The following is a 22,983-nucleotide window of genomic DNA, read 5'->3' on the forward strand; positions in this document are numbered from 1 at the left end:
GCTGGTGTGGCTTAGTGGGTTGAGTGACAGCCTGTGAACCATAAAGGTCACTGGTTCAATTCCCAATCAGGGCACATGCCTGGGTTGTGGGTCAGGACCCCAGTTGGGGGTGCATGAGAGGCAACCACACATTGATGTTTCTTTTCCTCTCTTTCTCCTTTCCTTCCCCTCTCTAAAAATAAATAATTAAAATCTTTAAAAAAAATTTTTAAAAGGCCATCTCTGATCACCCTGTCTTAAAAAATAAAATATTTAGAAGCAAGTATTAGGTTGTTAATTTTCACTTCTGATTTATTATGGAATTTCTACTCTATAACTCCCTCTTATAAGATATTTATGATTGATCTTTAAGCTTTTTTCTTTTATATACTTTTATTAATACAGACTCACTGCTAATTTTTTTTTGTCTTGACATTATTGGAATCATTTGGGACCCCAATCCAAGGTATATTGTCCACTGGTTTTTGTTATTATATTTGGGTTTCTAAATTAGAAGCACTAGATGTTTTGTTTTTCTGATTATTGAGTAATACATGCTAATTATACAAAGTAGAAATTATTTTAAGAAGAAAAAATAGTTTCTGTAGTGTCACAGCTCATTAGAAACTACTCTACATTTGGAACATAATCTACTAGTCTTCTCTTAGAATTGTTAAAAGGTGAATACTATATTTTCAATTTTGAGTTTTCCTTTTTCACTTAATATGGCAATTATTTTCCTGTATTACTAAAAACTTTTGTATTATGAGTGATTTTAATTTTCTTGGTTCTTTTGCATTTTCCATAGGTAACATATTGCTTTCATAGCTAAAAGGAAAATAATAAGTGCTCTAACAAAATCTTATGATTTTAAAAAATATTTTATTAATTTATTTTTAGACAGAGGGGAAGGGAGGAAGAAAGACAGGGAGAGAAACATCAATGCATGGTTGCCTCTTGAGCACCCCATACTGGGGACCTGGCCCACAACCCAGGAATGTGCCCTGACTGGGAATCGAACCAGTGACCCTGTGTTTCACAGGCTGTCACTCAACCCACTGAGCCTCACCAGCCAGGGCAAAATAATTTTTACTGACTAGATAATATATTTAACTGTCCCCTTTTCTTTGGATATTGAAATTGTTGCAGAGTTTAGGCTATATCAATAATTCTGTGATGAACATTTTTGTGAATAAAGTCTTTTCTGTGTTTAGGATTATTTCCTAGGATTAATGCCAGGATTGGTATTATGGAGACATATACATATATTTAAGTTTCTCGATATGGCAATAGTAATTTTTTTTCTTTTTTTAAGTCATACCGACCCATAACCTGACCTAGAATGAGTTTGCTTAAGAAATGCATGCTTATCAGGAACCACATGGTCTGCTAGGCATTTTGTACTTTTAATTATTTAATTTAATCCTGTGACAATCCTTTGAGATACTTAAACTGTCCCTATTTATAGGAAAGGAAGTGAGGCTCACAGAGGCTAAAGTAACTTGCTCCTGGCTACATGCTAAGAAATGGGGAGGTTGGGATGCAAATCCAGATCTTTGTGATTCCACAGCCACTGAAAGCAGTGTATTATGCTTGAGTTTTTATTCCTGTTATCCCTGTGCTATTCAGGTACTTAACTTTAATTTATTGAGATAGTTAGAAAGAAAAAAATTGGGGATAATTGTTAGAAAGCTGTCTCTCTTTTTCTTTTCTTCCCTAAATGTACTGTAGTGAAGATGCACTCTCAGAAAGCTATCTCTCTTTTTTAAATAGGATTAGCTTTTTTTTAAAGAGGTTTTATTTATCCATTTTTAGAGAGGGAAGGGAGGGAGAAAGAGAGAGAGAGAGAAACATCAATGTGCGGTTGCTGGGGGTCATGGCCTGCAACCCAGGCATGTGCCCTGGCTGGGAATCAAACCTGCGACACTGGTTTGCAGCCCGTGCTCAATCCACTGAGCTACGCCAGCCAGGGAGAAAGCTATCTCTTAATGAAGAAACCATGGAAGATTATATTTTATTTGAGAACAGCACTATTCTAGACATGCATTTATTCCACTCCCTGGCTGTCAAGTTATCCTAGTTTTATAAAATTATTTGTAACAGAAATCTATTTTGTTTAGAATGTAGATAGGAAAATTGGGAAAGAAAATTTAAGAACCTGGGGAGTTAGTCTTTGTTTCCGGTACTCTCAAAATCATCACCATATCAAGTTATTTTTTATCTCTAACTTTTAAAGTATACTTTGCTTTCCATTCATGCAGTCTTCGTGATTTAGGTCTTTTTCATCTTTCCTGGGCTATCATTGCTTTGTAATTGGTCTTCCTGTCTTTAGTTTCTTCCCTCTGTGATTTATCTTCCAACCTGATCCCAAAGTTGATTTCTTTTTTTTTTTAAAGCTTAATTATAAAAGTAATATATGACTACATATTTTAAAGGAAAAGGAGAAGGAACATTTACTGATTAAGCTGTAAAAGCATCATCAGTTGGTGAATTGGCACCAACTGATGGCCGTTGGTGCCAGTTCAACGCCAACAGGAATCCTCAATGTGGGATGCCATGAAGAAGGAAATTCATTCTGTGCAAAATAGCTCAATTGTGATACAGCCTGGCTGTACAGCCCCACACTTTGGGGTTTCAGCTCAGCCAGGAGCAGCCTTTGGTGGAAAGGGAAATTGCACTCTCTAAGCCAGAGGGGAGCTGGCTTATATGGACTGGAGTCCCTTTCCCTGGTGCCTCCAAATCCTCAGTCCAAAAGGCTTGGTCCAAAAGGCATTATCCTGATTGGTCATAATGAAGCTGCTCAAATTGGTCAGAGTTGCACAGCTTTGACTGAATGGGGAAAGCTCAGGTCCTTCTGGTTGAAATAGATTCCAGGAACTCCTTTTTAAGGGCCGGCTCAGATGGCAGAAGCACAGCCCCGGTAGGCAGTTCATCATAGGCTTCTCCATGAGGTGCAGGTTGTTTGAGAGGTTCCTGTGCAGAAATGGCTGCTAGGCAGTTTTTAAAAATGTGAGCCCAGTCAGTCACTAGGAGCCCTTCTTAATAGGTGTCTTCCCCTCATCCCCTATTCACGGTTTACACCCTCCTATACCAAGCTTCCTCCCATCCCACAACCCCACTCTCTCCTCCTAATAATCTGCAACTTGCTCTTTCCATATAATTTATCTTGGAGGTCTTTTCACATTAGTCTTTTAGATATACCTCATTTTAAAAAATGTCTCTATATTACTCCATAGTGTGATTAAAGTCTGGTTAGCTTTTCACCTAATTTTAAATATGAACTATCAGTGGCTCCTCTGAGGCCTGTAGCAAGCAACATAAACTCACATGTATCTAGGGACCAGGTTTATGAGACACAGCTGGGTGACAGAGCAAAAGGTGTAACAGGGATTGACAGCTGGGGAATTTAGACACTATCTAAAGATGCACATTAAAAATAAGTCAGAAGGCTCTGGCTGGGTAGCTCAGTTGGTTAGAGCGTTGTCCTGATAGGCCAAGGTTGCAAGTTTGATCCCTGATCAGGGCACATGGAAGAAGCAACCAGTGAATATGTAAATAAGAACAACAAATTGATGTTTCTCTTTCTCTCTCAAATCAATTAAAAAGTTTTTTTAAGATCAAAAGAACCACTGTGCTGGTTCTTTTAACAAGATACCTTTGTTACCAGGTTTTAATTTATTATCTTCTTAACATGCCCATCAAAGCTCTTTACAACTTACTCTCCCCCTCCTCTGAGAGCACTCAGTCTTTTATGTTTCTCTGCCTTTGCACCTGCTGGAAAGTCTTTACCTTCTCTGCCAGAATAATGCAGCTTGTCCTTTAAGACCCAGCTTGTATGCTGCTGTCTCCTCTGTGAAACTTTTCTAGTTTCCCAAGGCATTTGCCTTCTCTAGCCTAACAAAGCATACTCAAATCAAATCTTAATTATTGCCCTTATTACATAGCTCTGTAAAGATTTCTGTACCTCTCTGTTGGCTGTCTAGGGTGTGAGTCCCTCCTGCCAGTGCTACCTCTTTCACCTGATTCTCTCTCTCTCTCTCTCTCTCTCTCTCTCTCTCTCTCTCTCTCTCTTTTGGGGGAGGGAGAGAGAGAGGGAGAGAAACATCCATGTATCTCTCACTCATCAATCAGTTGCCTCTTGCACACCCTCACCTGGAGACTTGGCCCTCAACCCAGGCGTGTGCCCTGACAGTGACCTTTCAGTTTGCAAGCTGGCATTCTAATCCACTGAGCCACACCATCCAGGGCCACTTGATTTTCTTGGTGCTACACACACTTATATAGGGGGCATTCTGTTCTTGCTGAGCGGGTGAATAAAATATTAACTGTAGTAGGAATCGCCTTAGAGAGAACCAGAATCTACACTGATGATAACCTGATTACATGATAAATATGAAGGTCTATATTCTCAGATTATTGCTACTGATTTTATCAAATTTAGGATAACTTATTTGAGTTTTAAAGAATTTTTTTTAGTTTAATGTCACTAAAATTAATGGAAATCACATGTAGACCATAAAAAGAATTTTGAAATAAAAGCAAGAGTTTTACTACTAACTGTTCTTAACTACTGAAATATTTTACATCTCGTACTTGGGTTCTAGCTAGACAGCATGACAGCTATTTGCTACTTTTACTCTAATAGAAAAAAAAAACTAAGGCTTTCTTAAAAATCAACTCAAACTGTGTTTTAGCCTTGTTCTGTTCAGACTGTCAGCTTGCCTTGACCTTCCCTGGCTCAACCCAACCACCACCATTGACTTTTGTTAGTTTGTATCCCTTCTCCTGTCCCCGGAGCCTGGTCATTGCCATTGTACCAGTTTGTGTTTCTGTGCACTTTGATGGGAAATGATTCCTACCTTACATGTTCTAACTGCTTCCATTACTCTAGTTGGAGGTGAGGCACAGTTCTAGGGCCGGAAGTAAGCCTCACTTTTGGGAGAACAGGTTTATATCCATCCACCCACATTCCACATTGTTCACCTGGAGCTGTGGTTTGATCCCAGAACAAACAGGACTATGGTTTGATCCCAGAACAAGTTAAACACTTTGTTCCTTCTCCTTTGCCCAGGCAGGTTAAGAGATAATTGCCCTTAAATTGGGTGAAATCTGGCTTTCAAATATTTCAGCTTTTCCTTGATGTTTTCAGATATGTGATGATGGGTTTCTGGATATTAATTTTTTAAATGTTTAAGTTCTTATGTACAAAGAATACAGATTGTGACAGTTTTGGTACAATGACTTTTTAAGTATTCTTATATTTGTGTGTTGGTATGACTTAGAATGTTGTGACTCACATGTTGATTTTTAAAGAGGTTGGCAGATTGGAACTGTAGCATGGCACCTAGCTGTCAGTCACCATGGAGCCTCAGCCTCTGGTGTTCTAAGTAATGCCCAGCAGAGAACTGTCACTCAGGGTCAGATTCAGCCTGGGCATTGAACACCCCATGTTCCTTTTCATGGCTTGCAAGGTAGTTAGCTCTTCAGCCATTGCCTGCCTTCTCCTGACATCAATTGTATAATTGCCTCACTGTTCTCCTGGGCTCTGATGCAAAACCCAAGTCATTTAAAATTTTTCTTGGCCCCGGCTGGTATGGCTCAGTTGATTGGAGCATTGTCCCATAACCAAAAGATTGCTGGTTCAATTCCTGGTCAGGCCATATACCTAGGTTGTGTGTTAAATCCCTGGACTAGAGGCTATGATCCTGGGGTCCAGAAGTGATGTGTCTATCTCACATCAATGTTTTTCTCCACCACCCCCCTTAAAAAAAAGCCATGAAATAAAAGTATCTTTGTGTAAAGATTAAAAATAATAAAATTTAAAAACATTTTCCTTTTTCCTTATATTCAGCTAGTCATCAATTTTATTGATGGGACTCATGGATTCTCATGAACACAAGTCTGTTTCTTCGTAGCCTCCCTGCTCCCTTTCTAGGTCATGTTAAGGACACTCCCTAGGGGGTTGGGGACAGGTAGAAGAGGGTCAGAAGGGATATAAATGGTGACAGGAAGACACTGGACAATGGGTGGTGAACATACAACACAATATACAGATGATATATTATAGAATTATACACTTGCAGCCTATTTTATTAACCAATGTAACCCCAATGAATTCAACAAAAATATATTTTTTAAAAAGGAAAAAAAAACTCTTTCACCCCTGCCCTCTAACTCATCTACACCCACTGCTAGCTGGCTGAGTTTTCCTAAAACCAACTGCTCTGTTCCTATATTGACCTCAACTTGAACTCTTTTAATGGCAGTTGGATTTATACACACACATGCACACCTATCTCCCATAGGCAGCTGGATGAAGGCAAAATTTGTATCCCAGTACTCAAGATCTTTCCTACTGACTCTAGGTCTGTTTTCGCCTCAGCTCCTTCTCCTTCCCCACGGTGTGCTGAAGCTCCTGGCTTCTTAGAATGTGGTGGGACTCTTGGCCTCAGCCCATATCAGTCCCTCTGCACACTTGAAGTGATCTCTCCTGCCTCTGAACATCTCCCACACTTTATCTTTAGTTTATTTCTGTTTATCTTATAGCATGTTATTGTCCAAGTAATGCTTTGTCGTGGGCCAGACTGCTTTTGAATCCATTTATTTAATTTTCACAACCAGTCTATGAGGTAAGACAGGTGTGTCTTATCACAAGGAAGGAAACCAAGACTTGAGGCAGAAGGAGTGACTTGCCTAAGTTTTGCAGCTAAGACTCAAATCCAAGCCTCCTGGAACATAAGCCCCAAGCTTTGTTCATTATGCGACTATTACCTTTCTTGGTGCCTGAGTCTGCTTTGTGCCCTTAGTGCTTGCAGATATTCCATGGTTTCCAGTTTGGAGTCTCTGCTGTGGGGATTCTGACATTGTCCTACTTCGCTCATTGTTGCCTGAGGAAACTTAATGTGAGAAATTTCTTACAGAGCCAGGCCATTGGAAAAGGGTTGCTTCCCTGAGTAATTGCTTTATGTTTATTTTTGTTTGTTTGTTTGTTTGTTTGTTTGTTGTTAGAGCTATGCAGCTGACCTCTCCATTTTCAGATTGGCCTGTAAAAAGGAAGCTTAGAGCTAAATATGTCGCTCAGTTATATAACTGTTTAGATCCTATAACTGTTTAGATGCAAGTCACTCCTTCTGCCTCAAGTCTTGGTTTCCTCCCTTGTGATAAGACACACCTGTCTTACCTCTCAGATCCTAGATCCTTATTGCCTGCTCAAGTTTTCCCTTTCACACTTTGGTAGTGACTTCCTGATGTAGCTTACTTGGCCCTGGTGTTTTAAATTTATGTTTTATCATTTTATTGCATTGTTTCCCCAAAACCAACTGAAATTCTTTTAAAATGAAGTGGAATATAAATAAATACTCTAACCCTTCTTCTGTGATCAGTTATATTTGAGGCACTGGACATATCTATTCTAAATATTGATACCTATATGCATATATACTGCCCTTTCTACTATGTCTGCTGAACATGCTCAGAAGTCAGAATTTAATGGAAAAGCCAAACCTAACCACACTACTTATTAGAAAATGTGGTTTCATTTTATATGAATTGCTTTTAAAAAAAACTTAAAATGTCTACTTAAGCATATCTCAGAAAGTGGGGTGTCTCTTCTGGGCATGCCTTTGCTGGCAGATACAAGATTGCTGCTGGCAGTGGTACTTTAAAAATCCAGCACTAGGAGGGCAACTTTTTCCCCGCAGTATTTATTCTTTTGAACCTTGTATCATGCACACATGCCACCTGTTCAAAAAATTAAACAAATTCATGATCATTTTCAGTAGGAGTGTAAAAGATTTCTTCCTACTTGTTAGACTGTGAGCTCCTTGAGACCAAGAAATGTGCTAGATTTCTCTTTGTATTTCTGAGCCTACCACAGTGCCTTATCATAGTAAGCCCCCAACTAGTGTGCACACATATGAATTGGAAACTAAGTTACAAATATCAGTCGTTTCACAGCTAAAAATTACTACTGTGGATAATCATTCCTCCTTCATTCTGGTCCCCCCTTTCAGAGTAGGGCTGACCTGGCTCTGAAGTAAGATTGGCTTTTATTTAAAAATCCATTAAAAGAACTTAAAAACAAGTTAGTAGAATTTTTCCTAGTCATTTGTTCAAAATGAGGTTTATATTTGTTTATATATAATAGTATGGGATTTTTCAAGTGTGCCCTCCAAACTGCTTATCTCTTTTTTGCAGATCTTTGTAGAATTTGATGGCTGTAACTGGAAGCAACACTCCTGGGTCAAAGTTCATGCCGAAGAAGTTATTGTGCTTCTGCTGGAAGGCTCTCTAGTATGGGCACCCCGGAAGGACCCAGTCCTTGTCCAGGGCACTCGAGTATCAATTGCACAGTGGCCAGCTCTGGTGAGTGTTTATTAGCTGGGAACATATTTGGACTTTACTCCTATCCTATGAGCTATGGTTGAACTCTTTAGAATTCTCCAAATACTGAGATTTGTCCTTAACACACTTACAAAAAAAAAACCATTTTATTTAATTACTTTTAGAGAGAGGAGAAAAGAGGGAGAAAGAGAGGGTTCCCCCAAACCCATTGTCAGAATGCACAACTGTGTGCCAGAAACATCAGTCAGTTGCTCTCTCACACCCCCTGCTGGGGACCTGGCCTGCAACCCAGGCATGTGCTCTGACCAGGAATCAAACTGGTGACCTTTCTGTCCTCATACTGGCACTCAGTCCACTGAGCCACCAGCTGTCCTTAAATCACTTTTATCCTGAAGTTACCAAAGCAAAAATTGGGAGAGATCTTTTCTCCTGTGTCTTCTGAAACTCCTTATATTAGATATTTGATACTTTTTGTTTCTAATAATATTTCTTTCTTAGTCTTTTCTCATAGTAAGGCTATGAAACAATGTTTGTAATCCTTATTTTTTTTCCATAGAAGTTATTTTATTTTTTCCCAGCCATGTTGAGATATGGTTGACATATAATATTGTATATGGTTGTGTACACCATGATTTGATGTACATACCTAATCTGAAAAGATTACCACAAGGTCAGTTAACGCGTCCGTTGACTCACATCGTTACCTTTTTATGTGTGTGTGTGGTGAGAACTTTTAAGATCTGCATTCTTTGCCTCACTAAAGTATACAATATGGTATTGTTAATTATAGTCACCATGCTTATGTTCGGTTCCCAGAACTGACTCATCATATAACTGAAGTTTGTACCCTTTGATCACCTTTACCTGTTTCTTCCCCTCACCCCCCCGCCCCCACTCCCCTGGCAACCACCACTCTACTTTCTGTGTCTATAAGTTCAGTGGGGTTTGTTTTTTAGATTCCACATAAAAAGTGAAATCATACAGTGTTTGTCTTTCTTTCTTTGATTTATTTCAGTTAGCATAATGCCCTGGAGTTTCATGCACGCTGCCAAGAGCAAGATTTTCTTTTTTTATGGCTGCATAACATTCATGTGTACACATACACACACCACATTTTCTTCATTCATCCATCGCTGGACACTTAGATTGTTTCCATCTCTTGGCTATTGTAAATAATGCTGTAGTGAACATTGGCGCACAGATATCTCTTTGAGATAGTAATTTAATTTCCTTCAGATATATTCCCAGAAGTGGGATTACTAGATCATAGGGTAGTTCTATTTTTAAATTTTTGAGGAACCTCCATACTGTTTTCCACAGTAGCTGTACCAGCAGAGCACAGGGGTTCCCTTTTCTCTGCATCCATGTCAGCACCTGTTATCTTTTGTCTTGATGGTAGACATTCTGACTGGCTCAGGGTGATATCTCATTGTGGTTTTGATTAGCATTCCCTAATTAGTGATTTTGAGCCCCATTTTGTGTAACTATTGGCCATTTGTATCTTCTTTGGAAAAATGTTTATTTCGGTGATTTGCTCCTTTTTAAATTGGATTATTTGGTGTTTTGCTATTGAGTTATATGATTTTCATAGCTTTGATGAATGTTAACCCCTTATCAGATATACAATTACAAATATTTTCTCCAATTTCTTATGTTGACTTGTCATTTTGTTGATCATTTCTTGTGTTATGCAGAAGCTGTTTTAGTTTGATGTAGTCCCACTTTTTTATTTTTACTTTTCTTGTTTGTGTTTACAGTTTTAAAGTATTAAGTTTTGGTTTCTTAAGTCAGACAAAATAGTGCTATGAAATTTAATTCTGAAAATATCCATTTGTTTGTATCTATTCCTTGTTAGCAAAATTTTAGCATAAATAATTAAAATTTTTTAAGGATTTTATTTATTTATTTTTAGAGAGAGGTAAAGGAAAAGAGAAAGAGGAGAGAAACAGCAATGTGTGGTTGCCTCTTGTGCGGCTACCCTTTGGTTTGCAGGCCAGTGCTCAATCCACTGAGCCACACCAGCCAGGGCTAAAGATTTTTTTTTTTAATATAGTTCTGTGGCTAACCAAATTAAGTAATGTTCAAAACAAATATTTTTCACCTAGTGATTTTACAGTATCATCACTTGCTACACTCTCTTTTTTCATTTGTTTTTAAGGTCACTTTCCAATTCAACTTTTAGAATAAGCTCAAACTCATGGGCCACTCCGTGACTTTGTAGGCTATTTATTTATGAAACAGAAATATGAATGTACTCATGTATATTTATACCAGTGGTTATTTTAGAAATCTCACAAAGATTTTAGGAGTTCTAGAGATGATAATGGTGTAACTCTTTATTCTGGGAATTTAATGTTAAGTTAACCCCCTTGAAGCCGAGCAAAAAGATTAGTCAGATCTCTGGAAAAAATTAGGACTTTCTCATTCTTCTTTTCCTATTTAACTATAAATAAAAGCTAGTTTGCTTTCTGATTATTTGAGGGGCAGATGCTGGGTTGGGAATGTTTCCAAGGACTTTAATGCTTTAGCTTAATCTGTATTTACTGGTGTGAAAAATAATAATAATGGCTATCTTCTCTGAAGTTAGAGATTTGGTTGATTTTTTTTTCCAAGTTCTAATCAATTTCTTATTATTCTTCACAGACTTTCACTCCCCTAGTAGATAAAGTCGGTTTGGGGTCTGTAGTTCCAGTAGAATACCTTCTGGATAGAGAGCTTCGTTTCCTGTCAGATGCTAACGGGTTGCATCTATTCCAGGTACTTAATTCTTGCTCTAGTACTAAGCTTATTCTTCTCCTTAATTTCCTTGTTGGCTATAAATATGGTGTTTCCCTTTTTCTCTTAGCTTGGAAACAAAGTACTTCCTCCCAATAATTCCCTGTATCTTTCACTGTTTTTCTGCTCCCTCAAAAAGTACAGTTGGTGACTAAGCCTTCTTTCTTCTACAGACCCTCACCTAACCCTGAAATCAGTTAACACTTAAGACCACAATTCTACGGGTCTCCCCAGAAGAGGTGGCTTCCCAGAGGTGGTTGCTTCTATAACTTGAGCCTGAGGGGGCCTGCACTTGTGTCAGTGGCAGGGAGGCTAGGAGTTTGGGCTGATTCTGAGCAACATTAAATATTGAAGAGTTTAGCTATATCTTTAGTTACAAAGAAAAGGGATAAGATAGTTTAAAAAAAACTAACACCTGAATTACAGTTTAAGAATTTATGGATGCTAGTATTTATTTCTCATTAGGCTGGCACTTAGTCCACTGAAGTTACCAAAGCAAAAATTGGGAGAGATCTTTTCTCTTGTGTCTTCTGAAATTCTTTATATTAAATATTTGATATAAGGGTTACTCTCTGAAGATTAAAAATTAGGAGGCTTCCGATAGTTTTGCTGTCTTACTGAGGCAGCTAAGAGGAATATTTTCTTAGCTTCGAGATCAGACCAGATTGGGCACATTCAGAGTGGTTAGGCCATAGATTAAGAGAAGTATGTTCTAAACTGTTTTGTGATATATTAATGATGATTTTGTTAAATTGATTTTAGAGAGAGAGAGAAACATCAACTTGTTCCACTTATGCATTCATTGGTTGATTCTTGTATGTGACCTGACCACAGATTGAACCCCCAGCCCTGGCATATTAGGATGATGCTCTAACCAACTGAGCTACCCAGCCAGGGTTTAATGATGATTTCTTTGTTGATATATTTTTCATCCTCACTAGGCTTCACTCTTGTTCATCAAGCTTGCTTTATTCATCTTTATAATCCTAGTGCTTATATGGGTAGGCACTTGGTCAATGTTGGATAAATATCAAAATAAAATGTTTTATGTTCTCTTGGCCGGGTTGCTCAGTTAGTTCGAGTGTCATCCTGATACACCAAGGTTGTGGGTTTGATCCCCAGTCAGGATACATACAAGAAGCAACCAATGAATGCATAAATAAGTAGAGCAATAAATTGGTGTCTCTCTCTTTCTCTGTCCCCCTCCCCTCCTCTCTCTTTAAAATCAATTTAAAAAGTTGTTTTGTGGTCAAATAAGTATGAGAAATACTGACCTAAGCAGATTTTTTTCCTATATGTCTTCTCAGAACTTTAATGTGCTATCGTATATAGAAAGATAGAGTATATAATATTTCTTAAACCTAACTGACCTTAGATATCCTTACTTTTTGCAGAGATCTCATGAGCCTAGGGTTCCATAGAACATTCTTTGACAAATGATAATGTAAAGCTCCTCAGGGGTATGAGTTTTCTTATCTGATTAGATGTTACTGTTATTCATTTTAACATTCAGTTGTTTTCTTCTCTTATCTTTACCAGATGGGAACAGATAGCCAAAACCAAATTCTTTTGGAACACACTGCACTGAGAGAAACAGTTAACGCTTTGATCAGTGACCAAAAGCTACAAGAGATATTCAGCCGAGGTAAGGACAGGTAGTATTCTGTTCCTGAATTCTGAGTCAAATGTATGTCAGTGTTGAAAGTGATGGAATGGGGAAGATACTATGCAAATCTAAATATCTGTGCTTGTTCTTTGTGTGCGTGTGTGTGTGTGTGTGTGTGTGTGTGTAGAATCAAGAGTATCTACAGTTAGCTGGATCTCTAGACTTTGGAAAAATAGGATCTCGCTCAGACCACTGTTTCCTCTTTGTATTACATTTCATAATATACAGTTTTGTTGTGAGTTTTGCTTTGCTGTTTCTTCATTCCTTAAATATGTATTAAGGACAAACTGTGAACTACACAGAATGTTAAGGTACTGGGGATATAACTATGAGCTAGAAAATCTATGCTCTTCTTGAGCTTACTGTCTAATAGGGTGTCAAGGACTAAAGACAGTTAACATTATAACAACTTAGAGTACAAGATATATTCATAAAGGAAGGTGTCCACAGACTCAATTCACATTAATATCATGTTATTTTTTTAAGACTGAAAACAAGGAAGAATTATTACCTTTTTCATGTTCAGATACAGTTGCCCAAGATGCTCTACAAAGAGCAGACTGTTGCTTCATCTGTCCTTCCCTTCATGTCATACATCCACTCTTCTTCCTTTCTGAACCTCATCACGATCATGGTTTTCAGTAAAATAGTGTCCTTGGTTCTCTTCTGTCAAACTAAATGTAAATAGGTAAAGGTAAGAATAGGAACACTGGCCTACCAGTGTTGGCTAGTGTCAGGATAAAATGATGTTTAATAATCAAGAAAAGGTATGGGGAAGAAAGAATGTGAGAAAAAAATTATAGCAGAAGAAAATTGGACAGAATGAGAGGTAGAGATGTATATCCGTATGTATAGAAAAATTAATAAAACTTAATTATAACTCTGAGAGGTAATTTAAAATAACTAATGATTGGGCTGTATATTCTCAAATGTGTTAGATATGCAGGAGAGAGAAACTGTCTTCCTTGGAAGCTCAGATGAAATTGCAGGGTAACATTACCAGTTGAGAAAGTAGTATCTTTGAAATTCTATGTTCTGTCGGACTTCCGGCAAGGTGGAGGAATAGGTGGACGCACTGTACCTCCTCGTACAACCAAGATTAGAAAAACAATAATTTACAACAATAATTTACTATCAGAATAACACCCAGATCCGGCAGAGGATTTATCTGAATGGAAGTCGGGCATCTAAGAAGCTGAAGTACAGGCGTTCATCCGGACTGGTAGGAGAAGAAGAGCCGGGCGGGCGCGGGGCTGGCTCGGGTCGGCGGCGGTGCGCAGAGGTCGGGGAAAGTTTGGTGCGAACTCGGCGCAAAAGCCATCCAGGGCGCAAGAACACAGCGGTGATCCCTGAGTACGCAAGCTGCGGCTGACAGACTCAGAGGGGTAGCGACTGTGGACCAGGGCAGAACTCACGGCCCGGAAGCTCAGACAAGGGTCTGAGTCCAGGATAACGGAACAATTGCCATTGTTTTCTCCCGTCCCGCTCCCGCCCCGCCCCCACATATAACGTCACAATCTAGCGACTGGTGAGCACCTAAGGCTCCGCCCCCCACCGTAACTAGAGCAACCAGACCGGGGGAAAAAAAAAGGAGAAAAAAATATGTTTTCAACAGAGCAGATCAGTCTCCCAGGACTCATCCTTTTGAGCGACCAAGAATTAGCCAATCTATCAGATGCGCAGTTCAAAACACTGGTGATCAGAAAGCTCACGGAACTGGTAGATTTTGGACGAAATCTAGATGAAAGGATGCAGGTTACCATAAAAGAGATGCAGGAAGATACGAGGAGGAGAGCCAATAGTGAAAGGAAGGAATATGAGTCTCAAAACAATACAGTGGACCAGAAGGAAGATAGAATCAACCAAGCAGGAAAGCAAGATGAAATAAGAATTCAAAAAATTGAGGAAAAGATTAAGAGCATCCAAGACACCTTTAAACGTTCCAATATCCGAATTATAGGGGTACCAGAATCGGAAGGGGAAAAGCAACAGATTGAGCACGTATTTGAACAAATAATAAAGGAGAACTTCCCCAATCTGGCAAAGGGAACAGTCTTCCAAGAAATCCAAGAAGCTCAGAGAGCCCCAAAGAAGTTGGACCCAAGAAGAAACACACCAGGGCACATCATAATTACATTTTAGCCAAGGTAAAAACGAAGGAGAGAATCCTAGAAGCAGCAAGAGATAAGGGGACAGTCACCTACAAAGGAGTTCCCATCAGACTGTCAGCTGATTTCTCAAAAGAGACCTTACAGGCAAGAAGGGGCTGGAAAGAAATATTCCAAGTCATGAAAGACAAGGACCTACATCCCAGATTGCTCTATCCAGCAAAGCTTTCATTTAGAATGGAAGGGCAGATAAAGTGCTTCTCAGATAAGGTCAAGTTAAAGGAGTTCATCATCACCAAGCCCTTATTTTATGAAATGCTAAAGGGACTTATCTAAGAAAAGAAGATAAAGAAAAGACATGTATAGTAAAAGGACAGCAAACTCACAAATATTAACAACCACACCTAAAGCAAAACCAATAGAAACTAAGTAAACAATTAGAACAGGAACAGAACCACAGAAATGGAGGGCACATGGAGGGTTAGCAGCAGGGGGGTGGGAGGAGGAGAGAGGGGGAAAAGGTATAGAGAATAAGTAGCACAGAATGTAGGTTGAAAATAGGGGGAGGGCAAGAATAGTTCGGGAAATGTAGAAACTAAAGAACTCACAAGTATGACACATGGACATGAACTAAAGGGGGAAAAAGTGGGCGGGAGGGGGGTACAGGGTGGAGGGGAGAGAAGGGGGGAAATGGGACAACTGTAATAGCATAATCAATAAAATATATTAAAAAGAAAAAAGAAATTCTATGTTCTGTCTATGGCAGTACCACCCTGAATGCGCCTGATCTCGTCTGAAATTCTGTGTTCTTAGGAAAACAGGTGCTTTATTTGTTCAGACTATCATTAGTGCAGAAGTTGGAAATCTCATAAATTGAACTTTCTACCTACTGTTAACTGAAAGTTAGATAGTAGGGTGTAAATGGTTATATATCATTCATATGGTCACTTAACAAAATAGTATACTCAACTTACTAGCCTCCTTTTTTTTTATGTTATGTATCAGATCTGAGTACACTTTCATGCTACCTGTAGTGTTTTATTTATTTCTAAGTTTCCTTTCTCTTTCCTATATTCTCAAATGGGAAGATTGAGATAAGGTAGAATCAGAGGCCTGGGAGAGTCTAAGAAATCTCTAAATAAACTGAATTTACAAAGGTCACTTGGAAAAACTATGTTTTGTTTTTAAATTTCTGAGTATGATAAATCTGAAAATACTCATTTATTCAACTTCATACAAGATTGAAATTGCCAGATATTTACACCGTATAGTTTTCCTTTTGCTTTTAGAACCAATTATGAAATGTAGCTTAGCCAAAGATATCCAATACTGACTGATCTCTCCTTTAGGTCCCTACAGTGTTCAAGGTCACAGGGTCAAAGTATACCAGCCAGAAGGGGAAGTAAGTTGGATCTATGGCGTAGTAAGCCATCAAGATTCCATTACTCGTCTTATGGAGGTGTCTATAACTGAGGTGAGGCTTTGTGTTATTTCATCTAAAGCCCATCCATCCCCTTATTGAGAGAGGTATAGGGTAAGGGAGCACTTCGAGTGTAAGACATGACCTTGGGAAAGGCTGTTCAATTTTCCTAACCTCATTGTTTTCATATGTAAATTAGAGTTGACTAGGTAACAGGGCCCCCCCCCCCATCTTCCCTGTTGGGAAGTAAGGTAATGTATTTGAAAGTGCTTTTAAATCTGTAAAACAATGTACAGATTTGAAGTAGTATTATCATTTTATTATGTAAAGCTAAGCAGTAGTTAAAAATTTAGTTAGCATTTGCTTTTGTAATACACCACTCTCCCTTAGATACTGGAAAATTGTTTCTAATGAAGTAAACAGAAAAAACATAGCATCTAACACTACCTAGAGAATTATGTAGGAAAAACAATAGATGAGTGTTTTCAAGCAGACAGATTTGTATTTGATGTCTTTGAACTGGTTCCAGACTTGCCCTTAGCAGTCACATGTATTGATAATGTAAACATAAATGATTTTATTTATGTATTTAAATTAAAAAAAATAATTAATCTTCATTTTAAAAGTTCAAATAATATACATATATAAAGTAGCTATTAAGAGCTGCCCCATCCCCCACAACGATAACTACCATTAACATTTTGGTACATACTACATGTTCCTCTGTAACTTACCTTTTTTTAACTTAATTGTAAATTAACATCTTTCTGTGTAAAATACATATAGACATGTGTCTGTCCTTTTATTTATTATTTTCTTATCCTCATTCAATGATGTTTGATTTGAGAGAGAGAGAGAGAGAGAAACACTGATATGAGAAACATTGATCCATTTCCTCTTGTATGTGCCCTGATTGGGGATCAAACCTGCAACCTAGTTATATGCCCTGACCAGGGATTGAACCCTTAACCTTTTGGTGCACAAGACAACGCTCCAACCAGCTAAGCTGAGCCACCCAGCCAGGGCTGCCTTGTCCTTTTAAAATAGATGCATACTATTCCACTGGATGGATATGTCATGACTAATTTACTGTTGATCAAAAATTGATGGACATTTTGCCCTGGCTGGCATAGCTCAGTGGACTGAGCTCGGGCTGTGAACCAAGGGGTTGCAGGTTCGATTCCCAGTCAGGGCACATGCCTGGGTTGCGGGCCAGGTCCCTAGTGGGGGCCATATCAGAGGCAACCACACATTGATGTTTCTCTCCCTCTTTCTCCCTCCCCTCCCCTCCCCTCTCTAAAAATAAATAAATGAAATCTTAAAGAAAAAGAAATAAGCCCCAAAGATATTTAAAAAATTTTTGATGGACATTTTAATCAATGTGAGTATTTTCAGTAATACAAATAATGCTACAGTGAATATCCTTGAACATATACCATTGTTCGTTCTTTCATGTTACTTATTGGGATAAATTCCTAGGTGTGGAAATCTTTTATTCTTTAATAGTAGATTGGCACTTTTAATCATTATTGGGTCTGAAGGTTTTTGGTTTCTGTAATGTACAGAATAGGAAGGTTTTTAGAGGTGCAGAATTTGAAATTAACATCCTTAAAGAGACCCAGATACTCGAAGGCTCACCCTGTTTCAGATGTTGTTATCTACCTGTAGGATAGTAATGATCCCTGCTTTGGTAGTGCTTTTATTCTGCTATGGGAATAGAAATACAAAAATAATTATGCAGATCAGAAAAATACATAATTGTGTCTTTGGTAGGCAACGTATTAAATCTTTTTCCCTCTTTCTCATATTATCTGTTACCTGCTCCTACTGTAGAGTGGTGAGATCAAGTCTGTAGATCCTAGACTGATTCATGTGATGCTGATGGATACTTCATCGCCTCAGAGTGAGGTACAGTAATGGACTGAGTCTCTGAGCAGACTTGGGAGCTTGCTTTATGTTATTATGTAGATTGCTTACATGTGTATTTTCCATGGATACCCTTTGGATTTCATCTCTGCCCACTGTACTTTTCTTGCTTTTTTCAGTCTTGCCTTGTTAAAGGAGGATAGATAGTCTCAAGAAAAAAACCTAGTCTGAGCAACCCTTTTAATAATGATTATGTCACCTAGCCATTTTAAAATCCATAGGCTAACTATTTCTTCTTATTTTCTTTTAGGACAGGTATATTTGAAAGGTACAGTAGACAGTTACAGCTGTAATAAGCAGTAGTAATATTCATGGCCTACCCAGTAATAAGAAATGGAGGAGAAGCTATATCCTTTTTTCTTTCCACCTAGTGGTAGTGAGCTCCAGGGGAATCTGAGATTTCATATCCCAAGAAGATCAAATAAAACAAGTGCCTGGTTCTGTGCTCAGCACACAGTAAATTACTCTACAATTACTGTGAACAAGTCCAACTCTTGGTTCATTCAAAATTATCGTAGCCCAAAAAAGACCTTATAAATCAGTACCTGAACCAGCCAAGGAATCTTTTGTGATTTTCCTTCAGTAGGACATGGACTAGGATGGCCAACTGTCCACATGCTCTTCATAGTCTCTTAGCATCTCTATAATATTGCCATTTTGGCCACTCTTGCTAAGTACACAGTTCTTCCTCATCTTCTTTATCTAGTCATCCTTGACTTCATAAAATAAGATAAGGGTAGGAAAAGAAGAATCAAGGTTAAATTTAATAGATCTTTACTCCATATTACCACAAATAGGATAAATGTCTTGACTGTGTTTACATGGCTGAAAACACCTGTTACTTTGATGGTGTATTGGGCCCCTTTTTTATTCCCTTCCTTATTTCGTTTATTCATTTATTATGTGCCAGGTACTGTTAAGCTGGCCAGATATAGCTGAAGAGTCACTGGTCTCAGTGCCCTAGGCTGTCTACTCACATGTGAGTAGCTCACCGTAAGTAGGAATACATATAAATTGTTGCTCAGGGAGGTGGCTATGAGCCAGGCTCTGCAAGTTGGCCAGATAAGTCAGAGGTGAGATCGATCTGTGGTTTCGAGCAATAGATTTTGATTCTTTCCTTTTCAGCTTTGCTATGATGTGATTACCTTCTTAGCTAGCAAAGCATAATTATTATTGACAGTTCTGCCAAGTTTTACAGTAACCCTTCATAGAGATTCGCCTCATTTCTTAAATGATGAGTGAGCAAGAAAGGCGAGATTTCACTGATACTTCTGTAGTTTACAACAGTGGAAACTGAGCGGTGAACAAGAGCTTAAAAAGTTTTTAAAAGATCAAGTGAAAACAATTCCTAGCAAACAAAAACAGTTCTTAAATGAAGGATTTAAAAACTTAATGTTACCAAAAGTATGGGAGAAACAGAAAGAAATTTTGGGCTTTGGTTAAGAACTATAGAAGGAAATTACAGGAGAAATGATGGAAATGAAGGTAGCAAAGAAAAGAAAGGTAGCAAAGAAAAGAGAGGAAGGAAGGAGGGAAGGAAGATACAGGAACTAGAACTGGCTAAAGAAATAACAAAATTTGAAACAGTTTGTTATAACACCTATAATAATGATTACAACAAAGATTCAGATTTGCACAAAGAATCTAACTATTCCAGGGCAAAAAGAGTATTTATTAAGCTGGATAATATTAACAGCTAACTAACTGTGTGACAATAGCTTATTGCCACCCTAACATGTTATCTCCAAATTAAACTATGTGAAAGTTAACTGAATAAAGCTAAAATGATTACCTGCCTTATGGTGGAATACCAGTCTAACAATGTTCCAGATACAAGTCTTTGCTGCACAAATGTTGCTTGAGAAAATGTTAGCTGTGTCCCAAACCTCTCTTCCTTTGTCCTTCTCAGGGAAGAAAATAGGAATTGCGTCTTCTAACCTGTATCTTTTAAGGTTATCTGGCCTCTCAAATAAGGTACAAGTAAGATTTCATGAGATAGGCTGAAATTACTGAAAGAGCTAAGAGATTTAACTGTATGCTATGTGGTAACCTGCCTTTTTTTGCTTTCCTCTGTCTAGTGCTTTTAAATAAGATCTGGAGATTGTTTGCATCTTTATAGTGTCTATAAGAGCAATCCAAACTTGTCTCTATCGGGCTCACTTTTCCTTTGGTCACAGACTCATAAATGTTAGTTTTCCTATTGTTGTCATCAGTTTTTCATGACTTCTAGAGGAGGAGATTTTATTTCAATATTTGAAATGCTGTGACTGTCAAACAAGGAGATAAATATGAAATAAAGCAGATTTTTTTAAAATCAAGGGGCAAATGAGCTCCCAACCTAGCTTTGGCAGTCTATTTTGTAAAAGAAATTTCACAAATGCTTAAAACCATCCTTCATTTGAGGAAGTAGTGCATTTTATTTAAGGGAAGATTTGCCAAGTGAGTTAATCTCTAGTGACCATTATCTTGAATATGTGTGTGTAAATTGAGTCACAGGAAGATTGGAGCTTTTTGACAAAGGGGGGTGTCTTAGAGCTGGCATTGGAACTTGGCCATCTGTGCCTGCTTTGATTTTCTGCTTCTAGAGATGGGAAAGAGCTAATGGTTTATGGTTTTCACAAGATGGAAAATTCCTTGTAATAAATCTTTTTTGAATTTTGTTTTGTAGGCGGGTACGTTAAAAGCAGTAAAATCTTCCAAAGGAAAAAAGAAGAGAGAGAGCATAGAGGGAAAAGATGGCCGGAGGAGAAAAAGTGCTTCGGACTCTGGGTGTGACCCTGCATCAAAGAAGTTAAAAGGAGACAGGGGTGAAGTAGACAGTAATGGGAGCGATGGAGGTGAGGCGAGCCGAGGCCCCTGGAAAGGAGGGACTGCCAGTGGAGAGCCAGGGCTGGATCAGAGAGCCAAGCAACCACCGACTACATTTGTCCCCCAGATTAACCGCAACATTCGCTTTGCCACTTACACCAAAGAAAACGGCAGGACTCTGGTGGTACAGGATGAGCCTGTAGGTGGGGATACACCTGTACCTTTTACTCCATATTCTGCAGCCACAGGTCAGACACCTTTGGCCCCAGAGGTAGGTGGGGCTGAAAGCAAAGAGGCAGGAAAAACACTGGAACAAGTTGGCCAGGGCATAGTGGCTTCAGCAGTTGTGGTCACTACTGCCAGCTCTACACCAACCACGGTGAGGATCTCAGACACTGGCCTTGCAGCAGGGGCTGGGCCCGAAAAACAGAAAGGCAGCCGGTCGCAGGTCCCAGGAGAGGTGAGTTGTTTCAGGGGCAGATATGCCAGATTTGGGTTCACTCTTTCACCCTGCTTTCTTAGTAACACATTATTAAGGCATCTCAAATGCCACAGGAAAGGAGTATTTTTGAGATATGCTTAAATTGAACTCTGGATAGACCTTTACTGCTCATTGGGCAAATGTATATATTTTAATAACTTTATTAGCTCTTAAAAGTCACCTGAACAATTATTCTAATCAAAACTGATTATACAACCCAATTTAATGAGGTGTTAAGATAGATCTTTTTAATTCAATTACCTATTTAGTTCCAGCACTGGCTGATCCTCCACCAAGCCTGTGAGAGGCAAGATTCATGAATTACAGTGTTGGTATAATTAAGGCTATGTGAAAACTACTATTACCAACTGATCTTCAGTTGTTCATTTTCTATGATATTTCCCCTTGAGGTTGGACTTCTTCTCCATGATTTGATATGGCTGTAAATTTTTTTTTTCCTTAATCCTCACCCTGAGGATATGTTTTTATTGCTTTTAGAGAGAAAGGAAGGGGGAGAGAAAATTGGTTGCTTCTGTTACACACTCTACCAGGGCTTGAACCCGCAACCTAGATCTGTGCTCTGACCAGGAACCAAACCCACAAGCTTTTCAACTAACTGAGCCACCCAGCCAGGGCCTAACTTAATTTTTTTAAGCCTTACCTGGAAAATTTGATGGAATTTAACCACAGAATTATCCAGTTTACTGTTTAACTGATATGCATGTATTTATTGCTGAAATGGAACTTTTGGTAAATACAAATTGACATTAAGTTGACTCCCCAATCAAACTTGAAATAATATCAAAATCAGTTCTCACAGTCTTCAGACAGACTCTTGTTCCAATCACCAAAGCATGGTTTATGATTCTAGCCCTAGCTTTCTCAAGCTGGAATATGAAATACAAAGATGAAATACTAGCCCTGGCTGGTGTGGCTCGGTGGATTGGGCACCAACCTGCAAACCAAAAGGTCACTGGTTCGATTCCTAGTCAGGGCGCATGCCTGGGTTGCAGGCCAGGTCCCCGGTTTCCTCTCGGCCGAGTGCTATTTCTCTGTCACACTGTTTCCCTCCCTCTTCTTTTCCCTCTCTTCCCCTTTCTCTACAAATAAATAAAATATTAAAAAGAAGAAATACTACATTATTTTTCAAAGTATGTGTAGGAAACTACTGTGTGCCAAGTACCATATTTATAAATAAAGAATCAAAATCCCTATTTGAAGGAGCTCACATCCTAAAATGAAATCATTTTAGGAATAACAATGCCAGATGAAACACGGCATATACATTTCATCTGATTTCTTCCTCTCCCTAGAAAATACAGTTTGTTAATCGCTAGCATGCAGGGATGAGGAAGGAGGTAAAATGTCCAGGCAGAAGAGAAGACGGCCTGTAAATGCAAATTTCACCCTGTTCATGGTTCGTGCTCTAGTAGTTGACCAGCATTCCCAAAGAGAACTAGGTGAGGGTCTCGTGGAT

General features: G+C 38.7%; 1 protein-coding gene across 3 annotated transcripts in view; it reads left to right on the forward strand.

Annotated features, from left to right (window-relative positions):
* The window catches only part of KDM3B (lysine demethylase 3B), a 58,475-nt gene that overhangs the window by 6,516 nt on the left and 28,976 nt on the right, over nt 1–22,983 (forward strand). For 2 of the 3 annotated variants that reach the window (XM_028527844.2, XM_036014131.1), the window contains exons 2-7: nt 8,176–8,343; nt 10,966–11,079; nt 12,637–12,742; nt 16,221–16,345; nt 18,125–18,199; nt 20,886–21,485. In XM_028527844.2, the coding sequence (XP_028383645.1) occupies nt 8,176–8,343; nt 10,966–11,079; nt 12,637–12,742; nt 16,221–16,345; nt 18,125–18,199; nt 20,886–21,485 (1,188 nt within the window). The remainder of the gene's footprint in view (nt 1–8,175; nt 8,344–10,965; nt 11,080–12,636; nt 12,743–16,220; nt 16,346–18,124; nt 18,200–20,885; nt 21,486–22,983) is intronic. The other variant, XM_036014132.1, reaches the window with a different exon arrangement.

Source organism: Phyllostomus discolor, chromosome 13, assembly GCF_004126475.2.
Source record: "Phyllostomus discolor isolate MPI-MPIP mPhyDis1 chromosome 13, mPhyDis1.pri.v3, whole genome shotgun sequence".
Taxonomy (NCBI): Eukaryota; Metazoa; Chordata; class Mammalia; order Chiroptera; family Phyllostomidae; genus Phyllostomus; species Phyllostomus discolor.